Below are 14,903 nucleotides of genomic sequence, written 5' to 3'. Positions count from 1 at the left end.
ATAATAATAATAATAATAATAATAATAATTCATGAAATTGATATAGCGCTTTTCATTGACCCAAAGACGCTTACATCGTGGAAGACATAAAAAAACACGAAAAGGGTGACGACAGTCAACAGGGGGGACGAGGGAAGACAGCGCAACAGAGAACAGAAGCAATGGTGGAGTCAGTGTGAGATGAGTAGAGCAGGTGCAGACAAAAGAGGTGCAGTGACAGTGAAAAGGTGGCAAGGATGGATTGAAGAGCAAAGGTTGGGGGGCGGGGGGGGGGTGGGGAGGCTGGTGGGCGAGGAGAGTAGAGAGGAGAGTGTGGACGGGAAGGTCAAGGGGAGAGGGCAGGGATGATGGTGGTTATGGGTAGGGGAGGTCGTAGGCTTGGGAAAAGAGGTAGGTTTTTAGACTGGACTTGAATGTGGGAGGTGAGGGAGAGTCGCGGACAGGTTGGGGAAGAGAGTTCCATAGTCGGGGGGGCGGGGGGGGGGGGGGCTGTTGTTCTGGAGAAGGCTCTGTCACCGAATGTTTTTAGTTGCCGACGCACTCGGCGCGCTGATCACTCATCAATAAGTGGTAGAACCTCGGCCCGGTTCGACAGTGAAAACGCCGGCTTACTGTATGAGACGTCACCGTCAGGTGGATTACGGTGTCACGTCACGCGGTTTCAGCGCATCTTCTCGGCGCGTTCGTCCACCGATGTTCCACAGGGCGACATGGTGAGGAGCTGCACACACACATGCACGCACACACACACACACACACACGCGTGCACACACGCACGCACACACACACACGCACACACACACACACACAGAAATAAATGATATGCCCGCTAACCTTCACCAGAAACAACAGCGGTGCAAGAAATACGGTGTAAGAGAAGAAAAAACCTGTCACCCTTCACCCAGCAGATTGTGAATAATGTAAGGATAGAAATACATAATGTAAGGATAATGCAAGGATATACACTACATACATGGAAGTCATTATGTACATAATACACTGACGTACCTGCACAAACACGCACACACACACACACACACGCGCAAATGCACAAACACGCACACGCACGCACACACACACAAACACACACACAAACCCACAAAACAGCACACAGGAGCATATTTATAATAGCGTCGGCCTCAGGCTGTTGACTTTCAACTTAACGTTTTATAAATTGTCAGAACGCAGCCACGCAGCCTTGAAATGACTCCAGTGCGTTGGGCGAGTGGTGGCGAGGGGGGCTGCTGGTGTCATATGTTATTCCATGTGATTATTTAGGGTTGGTAAACACAATGGCTTCAGGACTTTCGCTCTTTTTCTCCCTTGGGCCCTCGAGAGATATTTTGGAATTATTTACAAACAGCGCAACTCCACCAAACAAATGAGACAATTTGCACAGAGCGAGTGCTACCCACACTTGTAATCCTGACAACACTGACCACGTTGAAACAGCTATAGGCAATCAATGCAAGATGGCACACCTGATACACACACACACACACTTCAAAACAAAGGGATGCCAGAAATGCAGCCAATCAATCTAAGTAGGAGGTATTTGTCTAAATGCTGCAGAGCGTTCTGAAGCGGACGTTTATTGATCCCTAAAAGGCTTTTCATTGTACGCCCTGTTTGACATTGATTTTGAAAGTGCCATGTTTAAAAGTGTAGGCAGGGTCACACTGAAATAACAAACACAGATGTAAATGATGTTACCAGCACTCCAGGGCTGGATTAGATAAACATTGGGCACTTTGCCATTGAATAAATGCTACATATATACATATATATACATATATATATATATATTACATTGCTTCTACTTGTTCTTCCTTTAGAACAACGCCCAACCGATTTAAGATGCTTATTCTGTTTACATCCAAATAACTAAAATTCTAGCATTTTCCTATTGACGTTTTCTACTCCAAAAAAAAAAAAATCCAAACCATGGCCAAGTGCCCAATGTTTATCTAACCCGCCCCTGGAGTGACGTGACATCATTTACATCGGTGTTTGTTACCTCAGTGTGACCGGTACGAACTAGGCCTGTGTGGCAGCAGCGCCGCATTCAAAACCAGCAGAACATGGACACCATGACAACCACGTCATCGCTAATCATATCCGATCATCAGTCGGTAATCGGTGACCTGGTCAGCCAATAGCGTGGCAGCGCCGCACTCCTCCTCCGGGAAGGCTAATGTTTGAATCCCCCTGACAGCTGTGGATCTGGATAGCACTGAGTCAGCAGCAGCACTACCCGGTAATTAAACCCCCTTTTTTCACCACTTCCTTCCCTCCCGGAACGGGGCCTCACCGTACTGACAGATGTAGCGGTTTCGAGTTTTACAGCGCTGGTCGTTCCAGTTGAAGCCGCTGGTCACCTGCAGCTCCACGCAGTTCCCGAAGCTGGAGAGGGACGGACGGCCGTGGACGTGGAGAGCGGAGAGGGTCAAATATTCATAGGGTCAAATTATGTTATCAGTGATTTTCACTGTACTATTGTATTCAAATTGTACTGCTGTATTTTTCACTGCTCCGTTAAGCACCTTGTATTTCAGCTTTGCACGAAAGTCGCTATATGAATAAAGTTTGTATTGTATATGTATTGTAAATAGTAGCTGCATGTGCAGTTCGAAAACATTTGTATGATATGTATGATAGAAGGAAACAACTGTTTGGCAAAGGGTATTTCAATTTAACTTAACACACCGTCAACGAATGAGGCATGACATTTACTCTTTCTCAATTCTCTGTTTATATATTTTTTCAAGGCTTCACTTCACTTCACATCAATGGGATATTCTATTTCTGTTTGTATGTAAGAAAGAAAGAAAGAAAGAAAGAAAGAAAGAAAGAAACTGAGCCACCTACTGGCCATTACTATAAGTGCAACAGCTTTAATATAAGAAAAACATGAAACATTAGTAAATAAAAAAGAATAAAAAAAAAGAATAAGGTAAAGTAACGACAAATCAATAGGGAAGAGACAGTGTCGGCCCTGTTACATCTAATAGACCGTGGCGGGGGTGATATCGGGTGATGATAACGATTGGGTAATATAATATTAGCACGTACTCGAGCGTGTCCAACAAAGACAGTCTCCTTACCCCTGGTTGTCCGGTTGTCCGAAGGCGAAGCTGCTGAACACCAGAGGCTCTCCAGTGTCCCACCGGAAAGAGTCCTTCAGAGATTTATACGTCAGACCTGCGGTGGAAAAGGGTCTTTTTTTAACGGATGATATACTCCAACAATAGACATGTTTATTCTCCCATTAAACATACTGGCCTAGCAAACCGTACCGCCCACCTTGTTAGTGAGAGTGTGCTTTGTGTGCGGAGACGAACGACCGTAGCCAGCCAGCCAGACGTTTACAGCGCCGTCACCCATCAGATCGGATGGGCGGTGTTGTGTACTTTGTGTGTCATTTGTGTACTACTGTGTGTTCGGAGATGACATGTACACACACACACACGCTTGCACTTAAAAATAGTACTTAGCATTGTCTATATTCTAGCTACCTTTGTTGTATACGGGGAACAGGTTAACCTTAGCAATTGTTGGTGCTTGGCACTTGGTTCTATGAACAATCCTCACTGTACCGACAGCGATATATATATTGTTGTTTCTCTTTCCTCTGACAAATGTACTCATCATAAGTCGCTTTGGATAAAAGCGAAACGCTAAATGCTAAACGCCCTGTAGTGTAAATACCATGGGACGACCACACACACACACACACACACACACACACACACACACACACACCTATCCAGAAGTTGCGCGTCTCAAAGTCCAGGTGGGTGACGTCGTTGCTGCTCTCCAGCTGCTCCAGATAAAAGGCCAAGATCTCCTGGACCTTCTGGTTGTGGATCTGCGCCAGCATCCCTCCATGCTCCTGGCCGCTCCGAGGAGAGACACAAGGGGGAGAACCATCCGCACACATGAGCACCTTCAGGGAGGGGGGGGGGGGGAACGCTAGCCGCTTTGTTTGGGGGGAGATTCTTGTCTCTGGTCTCACCTGGCAGTGGCTTTTGGCAGCGTAGTAGGTGTCTGCCCCGGGGGACACCATGAAGCAGTCTCCGTCTACGCGGACACTGCAGCTGCGCAGCGGGAACTGCAGCTTCTCTGCAGGGGAGGAGACACGCGGTGAGGCTCAGATGGCAGCGGGAGGCAACAGACCGACGGTCAGATGGATAGAGCCTGACCACAACGTCAACGCGCGGTGTCAGTGACAGATTGAATTTTGGCGACCACAAGCTTCTGTCAATGATATTTTGGGGGAAATATTCTATATGTTAATAAACAATATCTAGAACTATGAATACGCATGAATAAATGTTTTGATTATAAACCCACACTTTTCTATTTTGGAGGCGACCTCTTCGATTGTTTTTTTTTCCAATTTGGGACTCTCTGCCAAGTCTCCCGTCCCGGTTGTTATTCGCAACGCCTCCAAACTCACGCATGCACCTCTCAGGTTAGCCTCCCTCGATTTTTTTTAAACGGTCGCTTCCCGACCCCAACGATCACTCTGGCTTCATGCAACAACAACCAAAAAAAAAAACAGATTGACCGGCCAAAAAAAAAACGCACCGGTGAGACGCGCACCCACCTGCACACTGGGGCCCGCCGTAGCCCAGGTCACACTGACACGAGCACTCGTCCTCCCTGTAGCGGCCGTGAACACACTGCACACTGCAGCGCACTGGAGACACAACGGAGACACAACGGAGACACAACGGAGACACAACAGAGACACAACGGAGACACAACGGAGACACAACAGAGACAGAGACACAACGGAGACGGCACGCTCACATCAAAGGGGACGACGGGTCACACCACCAGCTGTGAGTGTAGTATTAGCCTGCGACAAGCCGTTTTGAAAATCGGCCTCTTCTGACATCACAGGTGGGCGTGTCCTCTTCCTAGACGTGTGACGGACAGATGAGCGACGTTTTGCTACGGTCCACTGGGTAGGCAGCCGGTGGACTGATCTATCACAGCACACATCTAGGTGGACACGCCCGCTTGTGATGTCAGAAGAGGCCGATTTTCAAAGCGGCTTGTGACGGCGAATCACACACTCACACCTGGTGGTGTCATGTGTCACCTCTAGGGGTGCTGATTGGCCCCCTGCTGGCGCTCCGGGGCCGCTGAGGGGCGCGTTACCCTGGCAGAAGATCCCCGTGAAGCCCGGGTCACAGCCGCAGCGGCAGGACGAGACGTTCAGACGGCCGTGGTGACCGCAGCTCATCCGACACGGGTTCTTAGGGACCTCTGAGAGCAGGACACACACACGCACACGCACACATGCGCACGCACGCACGCACACACACACGCACACATGAGCATGCACACACGCACACGCACGCACGCACGCGCACGCACACACACACACACACACACACACACACACACACACAAACATGTGCATGAAAACACACACAAATACACATGCATGCACAGGAACACACACACACACACACAAACATGCACATGAACACACACATACACACACACACAAACATGCACATGAACACACACATACACACACACACACACACACACAAACATGTGCATGAACAAACACATACACACACACTACAACACATCTCAACTAGAAATGGTATGCCAGAGAATATTGCTATAATTACGTCTATTAAAGGTTGTATCAGCGATGCTACGCCGAAACATTAATGATCCCATTCATCTGATCTTTCCTCACGATCCGCCAGCTGCCGTCAACAAACAACGCGTCTCTGTAGGCAGCCTACGCTCCGAGATCGTACACAAAAACAAACGGTACCACCAACCACTCCAAACCAAAATAAATAGTACTCCAACCAATCAGCGACAAGGGGGCGGGTGTTGTGGGGTTGTGCGCTGCTGCGTTCACGATCGTTTTTTTTACTGGATGCACGAAACACAGAAGGGAGAGGGGCGGGACAGGAGTGACGTCACCCGACATCGCTGATACGACCTTTAAAATAAGGACAGCGTTACGTTGAGGCTTTATGTTTGTGCCACTGCAGCGTGTCTGCGATGTGTATTATTATTATCCTAACTCAGAGACGCGCACCCTCACAGTCGGTCCTTTACCCATCTCGTACTCATTTTAACATTTGAAATGCATGAGAGATGGGTCATCTCTGATCCCCCCCCCACCACCCCCCCCCCCCCCACAGTCTTTGTCTTGCAGAGCCGAGGCCGAGGCTGACTCACCGCACAGTCCTCCCACGTGGTCCCACAGCCTGAAGCAGCCCGACATGGACGAGGTGCACAGAGAGCAGGACTCCCCCGCTCTGTAGGGGGCCAGCGGCCGGCCGTCCACCTCCCAGTTCCCCCTGCGGTGCACGCATGACCGAGCGCGCGCGTGTTCACGCATCAACACACACACGCCAGGCAGTCACACTCAACACACATGAGTACGCGCAGTGACACGCAACACATATGCACGCGCGCTAGGCAGTGACGCGCGAGACATGAGCACACACTAGGCGGTGACACACAACACATAAACACACAGTAGGCAGTGACACACAACGCATAAACACACAGTAGGCAGTGACACGCAACACATAAACACACAGTAGGCAGTGACACGCATGTACAGACATAAACACAGTAGAAGGTGACACACACAACAGATAAACACACACTAGGCAGTGACACACAACACATTAGGCAGTGACACACAACACATTCACTCTAGGCAGTGACACACATGTACACACACATAAGCACACACTAGACAATGACACACAACACATAAACACACACTAGGCAGTGACACACATGAACACATACATAAGCACACACTAGCAAATGACACATGCACACACACATAAGCACACACTAGGCAATGACACACATGTACACACACATAAGCACACACTAGGCAATGACACACATGTACACACACATAAGCACACACTAGGCAATGACACACATGAACACACACATGAGCACACACTAGGCAGTGACACATAATAATAATAATAATGTGATGTATGGCTCTTCAGCATGGTCCTTCATAGACATACTGACTGTCAGTATATAAATCTATGATCGTTGGCCTTGTGTTGTCAAACACGACCCGGAAGGTCAAGCTTGATAGTGTTAAGATGGGCTTCATAGTTGTATTGCATTCACATAATATTTATTTGTGTTTATATGAGCCTTTTTGACCTTTGAGTACATTGAATTCATGTCATTATGACACTTGTTCTACCAAAAATAGTCGTAGTTAGTTCTTTCTGCTGAAATAGCGCTCGGCCCAAATAAAGGTTCATGGTTCTTGAGAACACATATTCTCGGGTGTACTCGGGACAGCTGTGTTGTGTTCCGTGTATGGATGTCAGGAATGTCAGACGACCCTAAAAATAGCACGTTTCTCACCCAGGTGAGTACGAGCAGACGTAGAAGTCCCAGCTCCGGTCCTGCTCGCTCACACAAACGTGTCTGGCGCAGCCCAGCTGACCAGAAGTGGCCCACACCAACTACACAACACAGACACAGCGACAGCAGACACACACACACACCCGCCTTCAGACCATCAACACTTCTTTAACAGCGTTAGGTTTCGACATTCTTTTAAAATTGCTTTTTTTAAAGGCGACACATCACACCGCCAGGTGTGAGCGTGATTAGCCGTTTTGGAAATCGGTCTGTTGTGACATCACAGGTGGGCGTGTCCACCTAGATGTGCTTCTGGATAGACCAGTCCACCAGCCTACCCAGTGGACCGTAGCAGACGTTGATGTCATCTATCCATCATACATCTAGGTGGACACGCCCACCTGTGATGTCATAACAGACAGATTTCCAAAACGGCTCGTGACGGCCAATCACACTCACACCTGGTGGCACGTCACAGGCCCTTTAACAGCATCAGGTTTCGACATTCTTTTAAAATCGCCTTTTTAAGCTTTTTTTTTCCCTGAGTGCCCCGGCACAAGGCAGGCAGCGTAAGCCAACGACATCACACCCTCAGACCGCCAAGACGATCGAACAATCGACTCTGCACGATAAAACACTAAGTGCGCGTTGGCCTCACCAGGGGCGGACCTACCATTAGGCAAACACAGGCAATTGCCTGGGGCCCCGAGATTTCCAGGGGCCCCCAAACGTCTCATACAAAACTGATTAATAAAGTTTTCTTCGATTTAAAGCAATTATTATTTTTTCAGTCTTAATTCGCACGCTTAAAAATCCATAAAAATGCTTAATCTATCATGATCTTTTGACTGCCCCCCCCTCCCTTCTCATGCAATGGACTATTCCATGTTACTGCGCATGTGCAGGCTTGATTCAGGAAGACGGTACCAAAACAAACTAGTTGGCGCGGGTTGAGAAAATGAAGCAGAGTTATACGATATATATATATATATCTATATATATATATAGATATATATATACAGTGCAGAACGAGAATGTGGAGGGCCCCAATGACTGGGTTTGCCTTGGGCCCCCAAATGACTAAGTGCGCCCCTGGGCCTCACCTGTTTATAGCGCTGGCAGGTGGCGTTCTGCCCACAGCGCCCCCCCAGGTGGGAGTAGTGCAACCCCTCCTCGAACCAGCGCTGCACGACCTCGGGGAAGGAGGTGCTGCCGCGCGCGCTGACGTGCGTGTTCCAGCCCACGTGGTGGAACGGCGGCGGGTCGGGGCGGGAGGCGTCGTCGGGCCGGCAGGACGCCGCCCTGTGCCTCGCCAGGGAGGCCAGCCCCTCGTTCCACTCCTTGCGTACGGAGAGATCAAAGCGTTTGTGTGTGTGTGTGTTTGTTTTTTCACACACGCACGCGTGCACAAACAGACAACACACACGCACACGCATACACATACAGACCCGAGCACATACGTACACACAAACACACATACACACACACACGCACAGACACACTCGTGCAAATCCACAGACCCATGCACACGCACAGACACACACACACACACACACATATACACAGACACACAGACCGACACACGTGCACACACACACACACACACACACACACACACACACACACACACACACATACACACAGACACACAGGCCGACACACATGTGTGCGCACACACACACACACACACACACACACACACACGCAGGCACACCAGCGTGGTGTAAGCCTGGAAACCCAGACGCCACACATCTGGAACGCTGTGGGGGGTCCGGCAACGCGTGGTGAAAACGGCCCCCGACTCGAGGGGGGGGCGGCCCCGAGCGTGCGTTTGAAAACATCACCGCACGCGATTGGATAACACTACGAACCAATCAGAAGAACACAAGGGGGGGACGTATCCAGACCAGCGGAGCTAACCAATAGACGAGACTCATGTTGAGACTCTTGTCGTATCCGGTCGGTAAAACAGCAACGACGCTTTTGGCCCCCGTCTAGATCAGATGCACCGATGTGATTGGTTAATAATGTTCTGGGCCCCGGGGGGGAATCGGGGAGTGAGTATATCGCCCGTTCGACAGAGTGACTCGCTGAGCAAAGTCAAATTGCGCTGTCGCGAGAACTCTTGGATTTCCAGGGTAATGCCGCTGTCCCACTCAGCACGCAAACCGTGTTCAGCGGCACGTGAAATGCATTTTCAGCACGCGAAGCCGTCTGGGATGCGCCGTCGGGAGGCTGCGGGGCCGGCCGCGGTGCCGTCGCGTCTCACAGCCGACGGAGACAAAGGAGACACAGTGCGGAGATGTCAGGCAAATTTAGCCATCAAGCCAGAAACACATTTCATTGTTGTCAATGTTTACTGTGTGTGTGTGTGTGTGTCTGTGGATGTGCGCCTGCGTGTGTGTGTGTGTGCGTGTGCACGTGTATCGGTCTGTGTGTCTGTGTGTATGTGTGTGTGTGTGTGTATATGTGTGTTTGTGTGTATGTATGCGCTCGTGTCTGTATGCGTATGCGTGTGCGCGTGTGTGATTCACACTTCTAAGGCATGACCTGTCAATAAATAATTTGTCTCCTAGCGTGACTGGGAATAAATTGGTGAAAAGAAATGTGATTAATCGTCTCATTATTTACACTGTTCAGCCCACGGCCCTATTTGTCTCTCCCATCAATCCAGTCACTTTTTTCCCCATCTCGTTTGTTTTGCACGGCGAGCTCTCGTTACGACCGTGAACATAATCTCAGTCCGGGCCGAGGTCCGAGAGGTCTGTGTGTGTGTTGGCTGGGGTCAGACGGTGGACATGGCAGAGTGTCTGTGAGCTGACACACATGAGTCAGACGTGGCTTAGAGGGACAGGCTGTCTCAGACTCCACACTAAACCCCCCCCCCCCCCTATCACCCCCACTGCCCCGCCCGCCTAGTGTTAGTGTCATCGTCACGCCAGTAAACATCTGGCTGTGGCGCCATCCAGAGGTGGCGAGGGTCACGTGCCCACGGGGGAATGGCCATCTTGGTTCTAAACACTAGCTGGGTAAGGGGGAACTAGTCAGTACTGATGGGTCGTTTTGCGACCGAATCAGTTTGAATGAACGACTCTTTAACGAGAACGAACCGACCCGATTCCACGTTTCAGTTCTCTATCGTTCGTCTCTATCGTTCGTTCTCCCAGACTCGACTCCCCCTCGCTGACTCGCTGTTCACCGTGTTGAGTCATCAGAGTGGTGAAGAGGGACGGGCCCGGGCAACAACCTCCCGATTCCGAACATGAAGCGCTCCTCAGCTGAAAGGAACTTAGTTGTAGTTGTGTGTTGGTTGACGACCGTTTGGGCGATCGTTTGAGAACGAGGGAGGAGCTGAGTCTGACCGACTCAGCTGAGAACCGTGCGTTCCATGATTCACCGCTACTGGAAACGTGACTGAACGAACGAACGAACGAACGATTCTGAACGATTCTTCTTGGCGAACTGACCGACGCGAACTGAATCAAGGAAAATAATCATGGAATCCATCACTACTAGTCAGCATTCATTCCACCTACCCAGCAGGTGCTAAGAACCAACATGGCTACCGGGTGATAATACCTAACATTCTGCAACACATTCCAAGCGAATACATGTCATGCCTTTTGTGAACGCCCGTGTTTTAAGTCTTAAATGTACACCCAGGCCTTTGTGACAGTGTTTACACAGACATGTAGTCCACGACAAAGCAATATGGCTCTCTGTGTAACACACCTATCTAAAAACTGCATTGAGGATGTGCTGGGAGAAACATAGTGTGATAAATATCAATCTCAAAACATATTTTCATATAAACACGAGTAGGAGAAATAGTAGTTAGCAGAAGTTCATGATTCTATGGTGCATCTGAATGCAGCACGACAACGCCTTCGTTGACCTTATAACATCCTGGAGTATACTTTTTTTTTATAAAAGCAGGGAGCTCATTACTTTCAATCCCTCGAAATCTGTATTCATCTCCATCAGTAAGAAACCCTGAATTAGCATATTATAATCATTCTACTACCACCGCAAACACTTACCTTTTTACAGCTGTGCCGGGGAGAAAAGGTGGAGATAATCAAAATCTTAAGCTCTGAGCCGTTTATAGCGTTTATCGGCAAAGCTCTCCCGTGCCTCTAAAGTGCACTAGGGCTTCTAGTGGTGGAAAATTAAAGAAAAACTACCTGTCGCCCCGCAGTTGTTAGCGCAGAATAATTATGGCCCTACTGTCTTTGTAATTACCATCTTATCGACGGAGAGTGGGTTTTTGGCGAGGCGGTTTTAAATTGGAGCGTAGTGAGATTACTTTAGCGATGTTATCTACGAGAAAGATTACAGTATGGCTTGTACAGAGCATCCTATTTTACACTTAAGTCCAAAACGCTATATTTATTACACAACAGATAACTCGGTGAGCATATCTCACAAAGATATAAGCGGGAAGAGATCCATTTGGCCAAGCAGAAGAGCAGATGAGTGCTGGAGATTGGTTCCGAATCAAAGCAAGACATGCGTGTGGTTGAATCCATCTCTGCGTGCGTGTCGGACTGATCCGAACAACACACAAGAGTAGTTCTCTTTCTACAGAATTGGACGAAAATTGCGGAAGATGGCGATTCTTTTGAATACAAAACACATTTAGGCCTAGGCCTACTCCTTGACAACCCCCATAAAGGTATATAATCCCGCCTGTTTTCCACTCTGGGTATATCATTAATGTGGAATTTTGGAGGAATTTGCTGTATTTGAACAAATCAGTTACCAAGGTCACAGAGCTGTTTAAAACACAGGTTTGTTATACCCAAGGATCCGCTGCTCCTGTTGTTCCAGTGTCCCTCAACTGAAAGACTGGCAGCAGAATACTGATTGTCTGTCTGTACTAAATGAGTTAACACAAACAATTGGACAATATTAACCTCTCGACACTCGTGCGCGCACGCCCGCCCGCACGCACGCACACGCACACACACACACACACACACACACACACACACACACACACACACACACACACACACACACACACACACACACACACACACAAGGCAGAGAATAGCCACAAACCATTTTCTGCATGTTAGCTGCCATGGGTTTAACCCGGCTTCGTAGCCTATTGTGCTGAGCAACTATCCGAGAGTGGTCCTTCACCCCCAACCCTAAAGAAACAGAGGCAGAGGAGTATTTAACCACCTGGTAACAACACGCAAATGCATGGTCGTCTTCGTCTAAAACATCTCCAGTCGATTTCCCCCCTTATTTAAATGTGGTTGAAACTGTTATTTGCCACTTCCTTCCTTCCTTGTCCCTTTTACAAATGCCATGCCAGTAAACCGTGCGTCATGAGATATTCTAGTGTAGCCTATTGAACGGCTTACCGTCTGAAGTCGCCTCCATCTCGGCGGCGTTCCCACACAGCAGCAGCAGCGTCAGCAGCACCAAGGCCCCCACCAGGACTGCAGCCGGGGGGCGACGTTGGGGACCCGTTAGAGACCTCATGGTGAGTGGCTCAAGTGTCTGCAGGGGACCGAGTAACTCTACACTTCACCTTTTTCTTTCCTTCCTTCCTTCCTTCTCACAGATTATACGACCCCTCGCTCCGCCAACCACGCCGGGGACTGGTATAGGCCTAGAGTGGATCTCATGGGTTGATAACGCGGAGATGGAGAGCTAACGTTTCTCCTAAGTCCATGTGTGTATTACAATAGGCCCTTTCCTCCTCCAGAAACGTCGTGTCATGCTGCTCAATGGGCTTCAGAACTGGGACTTTATAGTCGTTTCCGTGTCTGTCTGCCGCCCCCCCACCCACCCACCCTATTAAACTATTGCACCGGACGAGGGACGTCAGCTCAATGTTTCCTCTCGGCTGCGTCTTCAAAGCGTTATTGTCCCGTGGATGACTGGCCACCTCACTGGGTCAACCAGACTGGTGACGGTGGCCCCACTGGTTACTCAGCTCCAGTGATTTATTAAGGGAGACACCCCCAAGACCTAATCGCTGTTCATTAGTAGGCTTACGGACATTTATTATTATGTTTTTCTTGTTCTCTAATAAATCACTAACGTCATGAAAGACTATCGCTTGGTGAATAATAAATATCCAACATAAATACTAAGGTGTACTTTGCTGTTTACGTGGGGAACATCGTAACTAGTAGGCCAAGGCAAGAAAAACCACGTTCTAGGTAGGCTACTACATCGTTTTTTGTAAGGAGTGCCATTTCCATCTTCTGCGGAACTAAACCCACCTTAACATCAGCTCGACTACACACACTTGTACTTCCACGATAGTTAACGAGGGCCACACATGTCCCGTCTGTCTGTCCGTCCCCCAGAGGGCACATGGTCGCTTTATTCTCATGATGATGATGACGCGCCTGCCCTACACATCTGCGTTTGCGCAAAGTTACACTTTTGCGTCAACAGTGCAGGCCAATGTTGATGTTGTTGAGTGTCACAGGCACGTCGATTACAAAATAAATACTGACTCAAAATAGACACGAGGCTGGGACTTTAGGCTAAAATAGTCCACATTATACAACGTTGTTGTTGTTGTTGTTGTTGTTGCTGTTGTTGTTGTTTTTCCAACTACGTCTATAACAGCCAAACAAGGTGGAGTGAAATGGGCGCATAGCCTCACGCCCCACCTTTCAGCAAACCCTGGTCCCGAATCATAGCGCCGTCCAAAATATATTAAAAAAGATTTGGTTATTTTCCTTCCCGAAGGTCTGTGATTGGCTATGGAGGGAGAAGCCCCCCAGCCCTGCTGCCTCCGGCTCCTCACGGCGGTATTCAGCGCCTCTTTAGCCCTGCAGTTCTCTGAGACCTCCTGGAATATTCTTAACCTGCGCTAGGGTTGAACTTTGGAAAATGTTTGTGTCTCCGGGCTTTGTCGTCGGAATGCTATGCCTCTGTCCGATCTTATTCTCGTCCGGACAGGTGAGTGGCTGTTCTTCAATTGATCGTGCGCGCACTGTAATCAATGTCATGATTGGCTATTGTGGTTTGGGGTCCTGCCAATCACAAGAGACGGTGGAGTCAGAAGCTGTTTTTTTTCCCCTGCAGGCTGCTGTGGTAGGCTACAATATGGGGAATGGAATCGGAAATCGATCGTGCACATTATCCCTGCCATAATGGTTAAGAAATCAATGTATAATCTGTCTTGAATAAAATGACTACATAACTTTTTTTAAATTAATATTATTGATCTTGTTTGTTAAATACATCACCGTAATTCATTTATTGATTACGTGGAATGCACAGGGTCACTATCACACTATCACACCAAAAAATCATAGCATAACTATATTATATAGGCACATTTTTTTGAGTTACATATCATGAGCAAATGCAGTCATTGCACTGGTCCGCATTTTCACTCCATCCTTCTCATCCATCCTTCTCTCAGGTAAACATCTCGTCTATGAATAGAGTTCAAGTACATGTCACATGATTTAACACAAAACTGCCAAATATTTTTCGAAATAGCAAGGCCGTTTGACCTAAAA

The 14,903-nt window shown here is 48.5% G+C and overlaps 1 protein-coding gene across 1 annotated transcript; it reads right to left on the bottom strand.

Moving 5' to 3' along the window:
* Positions 1-638: 638 nt before the first annotated feature.
* LOC311372568 (C-type lectin domain family 18 member A-like) lies at positions 639-12,904 on the bottom strand (the record flags this gene model as incomplete). The annotated part of the gene is made up of 12 exons (XM_084489556.1): positions 12,774-12,904; positions 12,463-12,554; positions 8,502-8,738; positions 7,399-7,499; positions 6,223-6,344; positions 5,170-5,277; positions 4,610-4,702; positions 4,016-4,122; positions 3,763-3,892; positions 3,105-3,201; positions 2,312-2,403; positions 639-721 (listed from the first exon to the last, which is right to left on the bottom strand). The coding sequence occupies exons 1-12, from the start codon at positions 12,892-12,894 to the stop codon at positions 639-641; spliced, it is 1,383 nt and encodes a 460-aa protein (XP_084345682.1). The 5' UTR covers positions 12,895-12,904.
* Between the last annotated feature and the right edge of the window lie 1,999 nt (positions 12,905-14,903).

This window comes from Micromesistius poutassou, assembly GCF_964030765.1.
Source record: "Micromesistius poutassou genome assembly, contig: SCAFFOLD_5351, whole genome shotgun sequence".
In the NCBI taxonomy this organism is placed as follows: domain Eukaryota; kingdom Metazoa; phylum Chordata; class Actinopteri; order Gadiformes; family Gadidae; genus Micromesistius; species Micromesistius poutassou.
The sequence above is the reverse complement of the archived record's forward strand: the minus strand, read 5'-3'. Positions and strand labels throughout refer to the sequence as shown.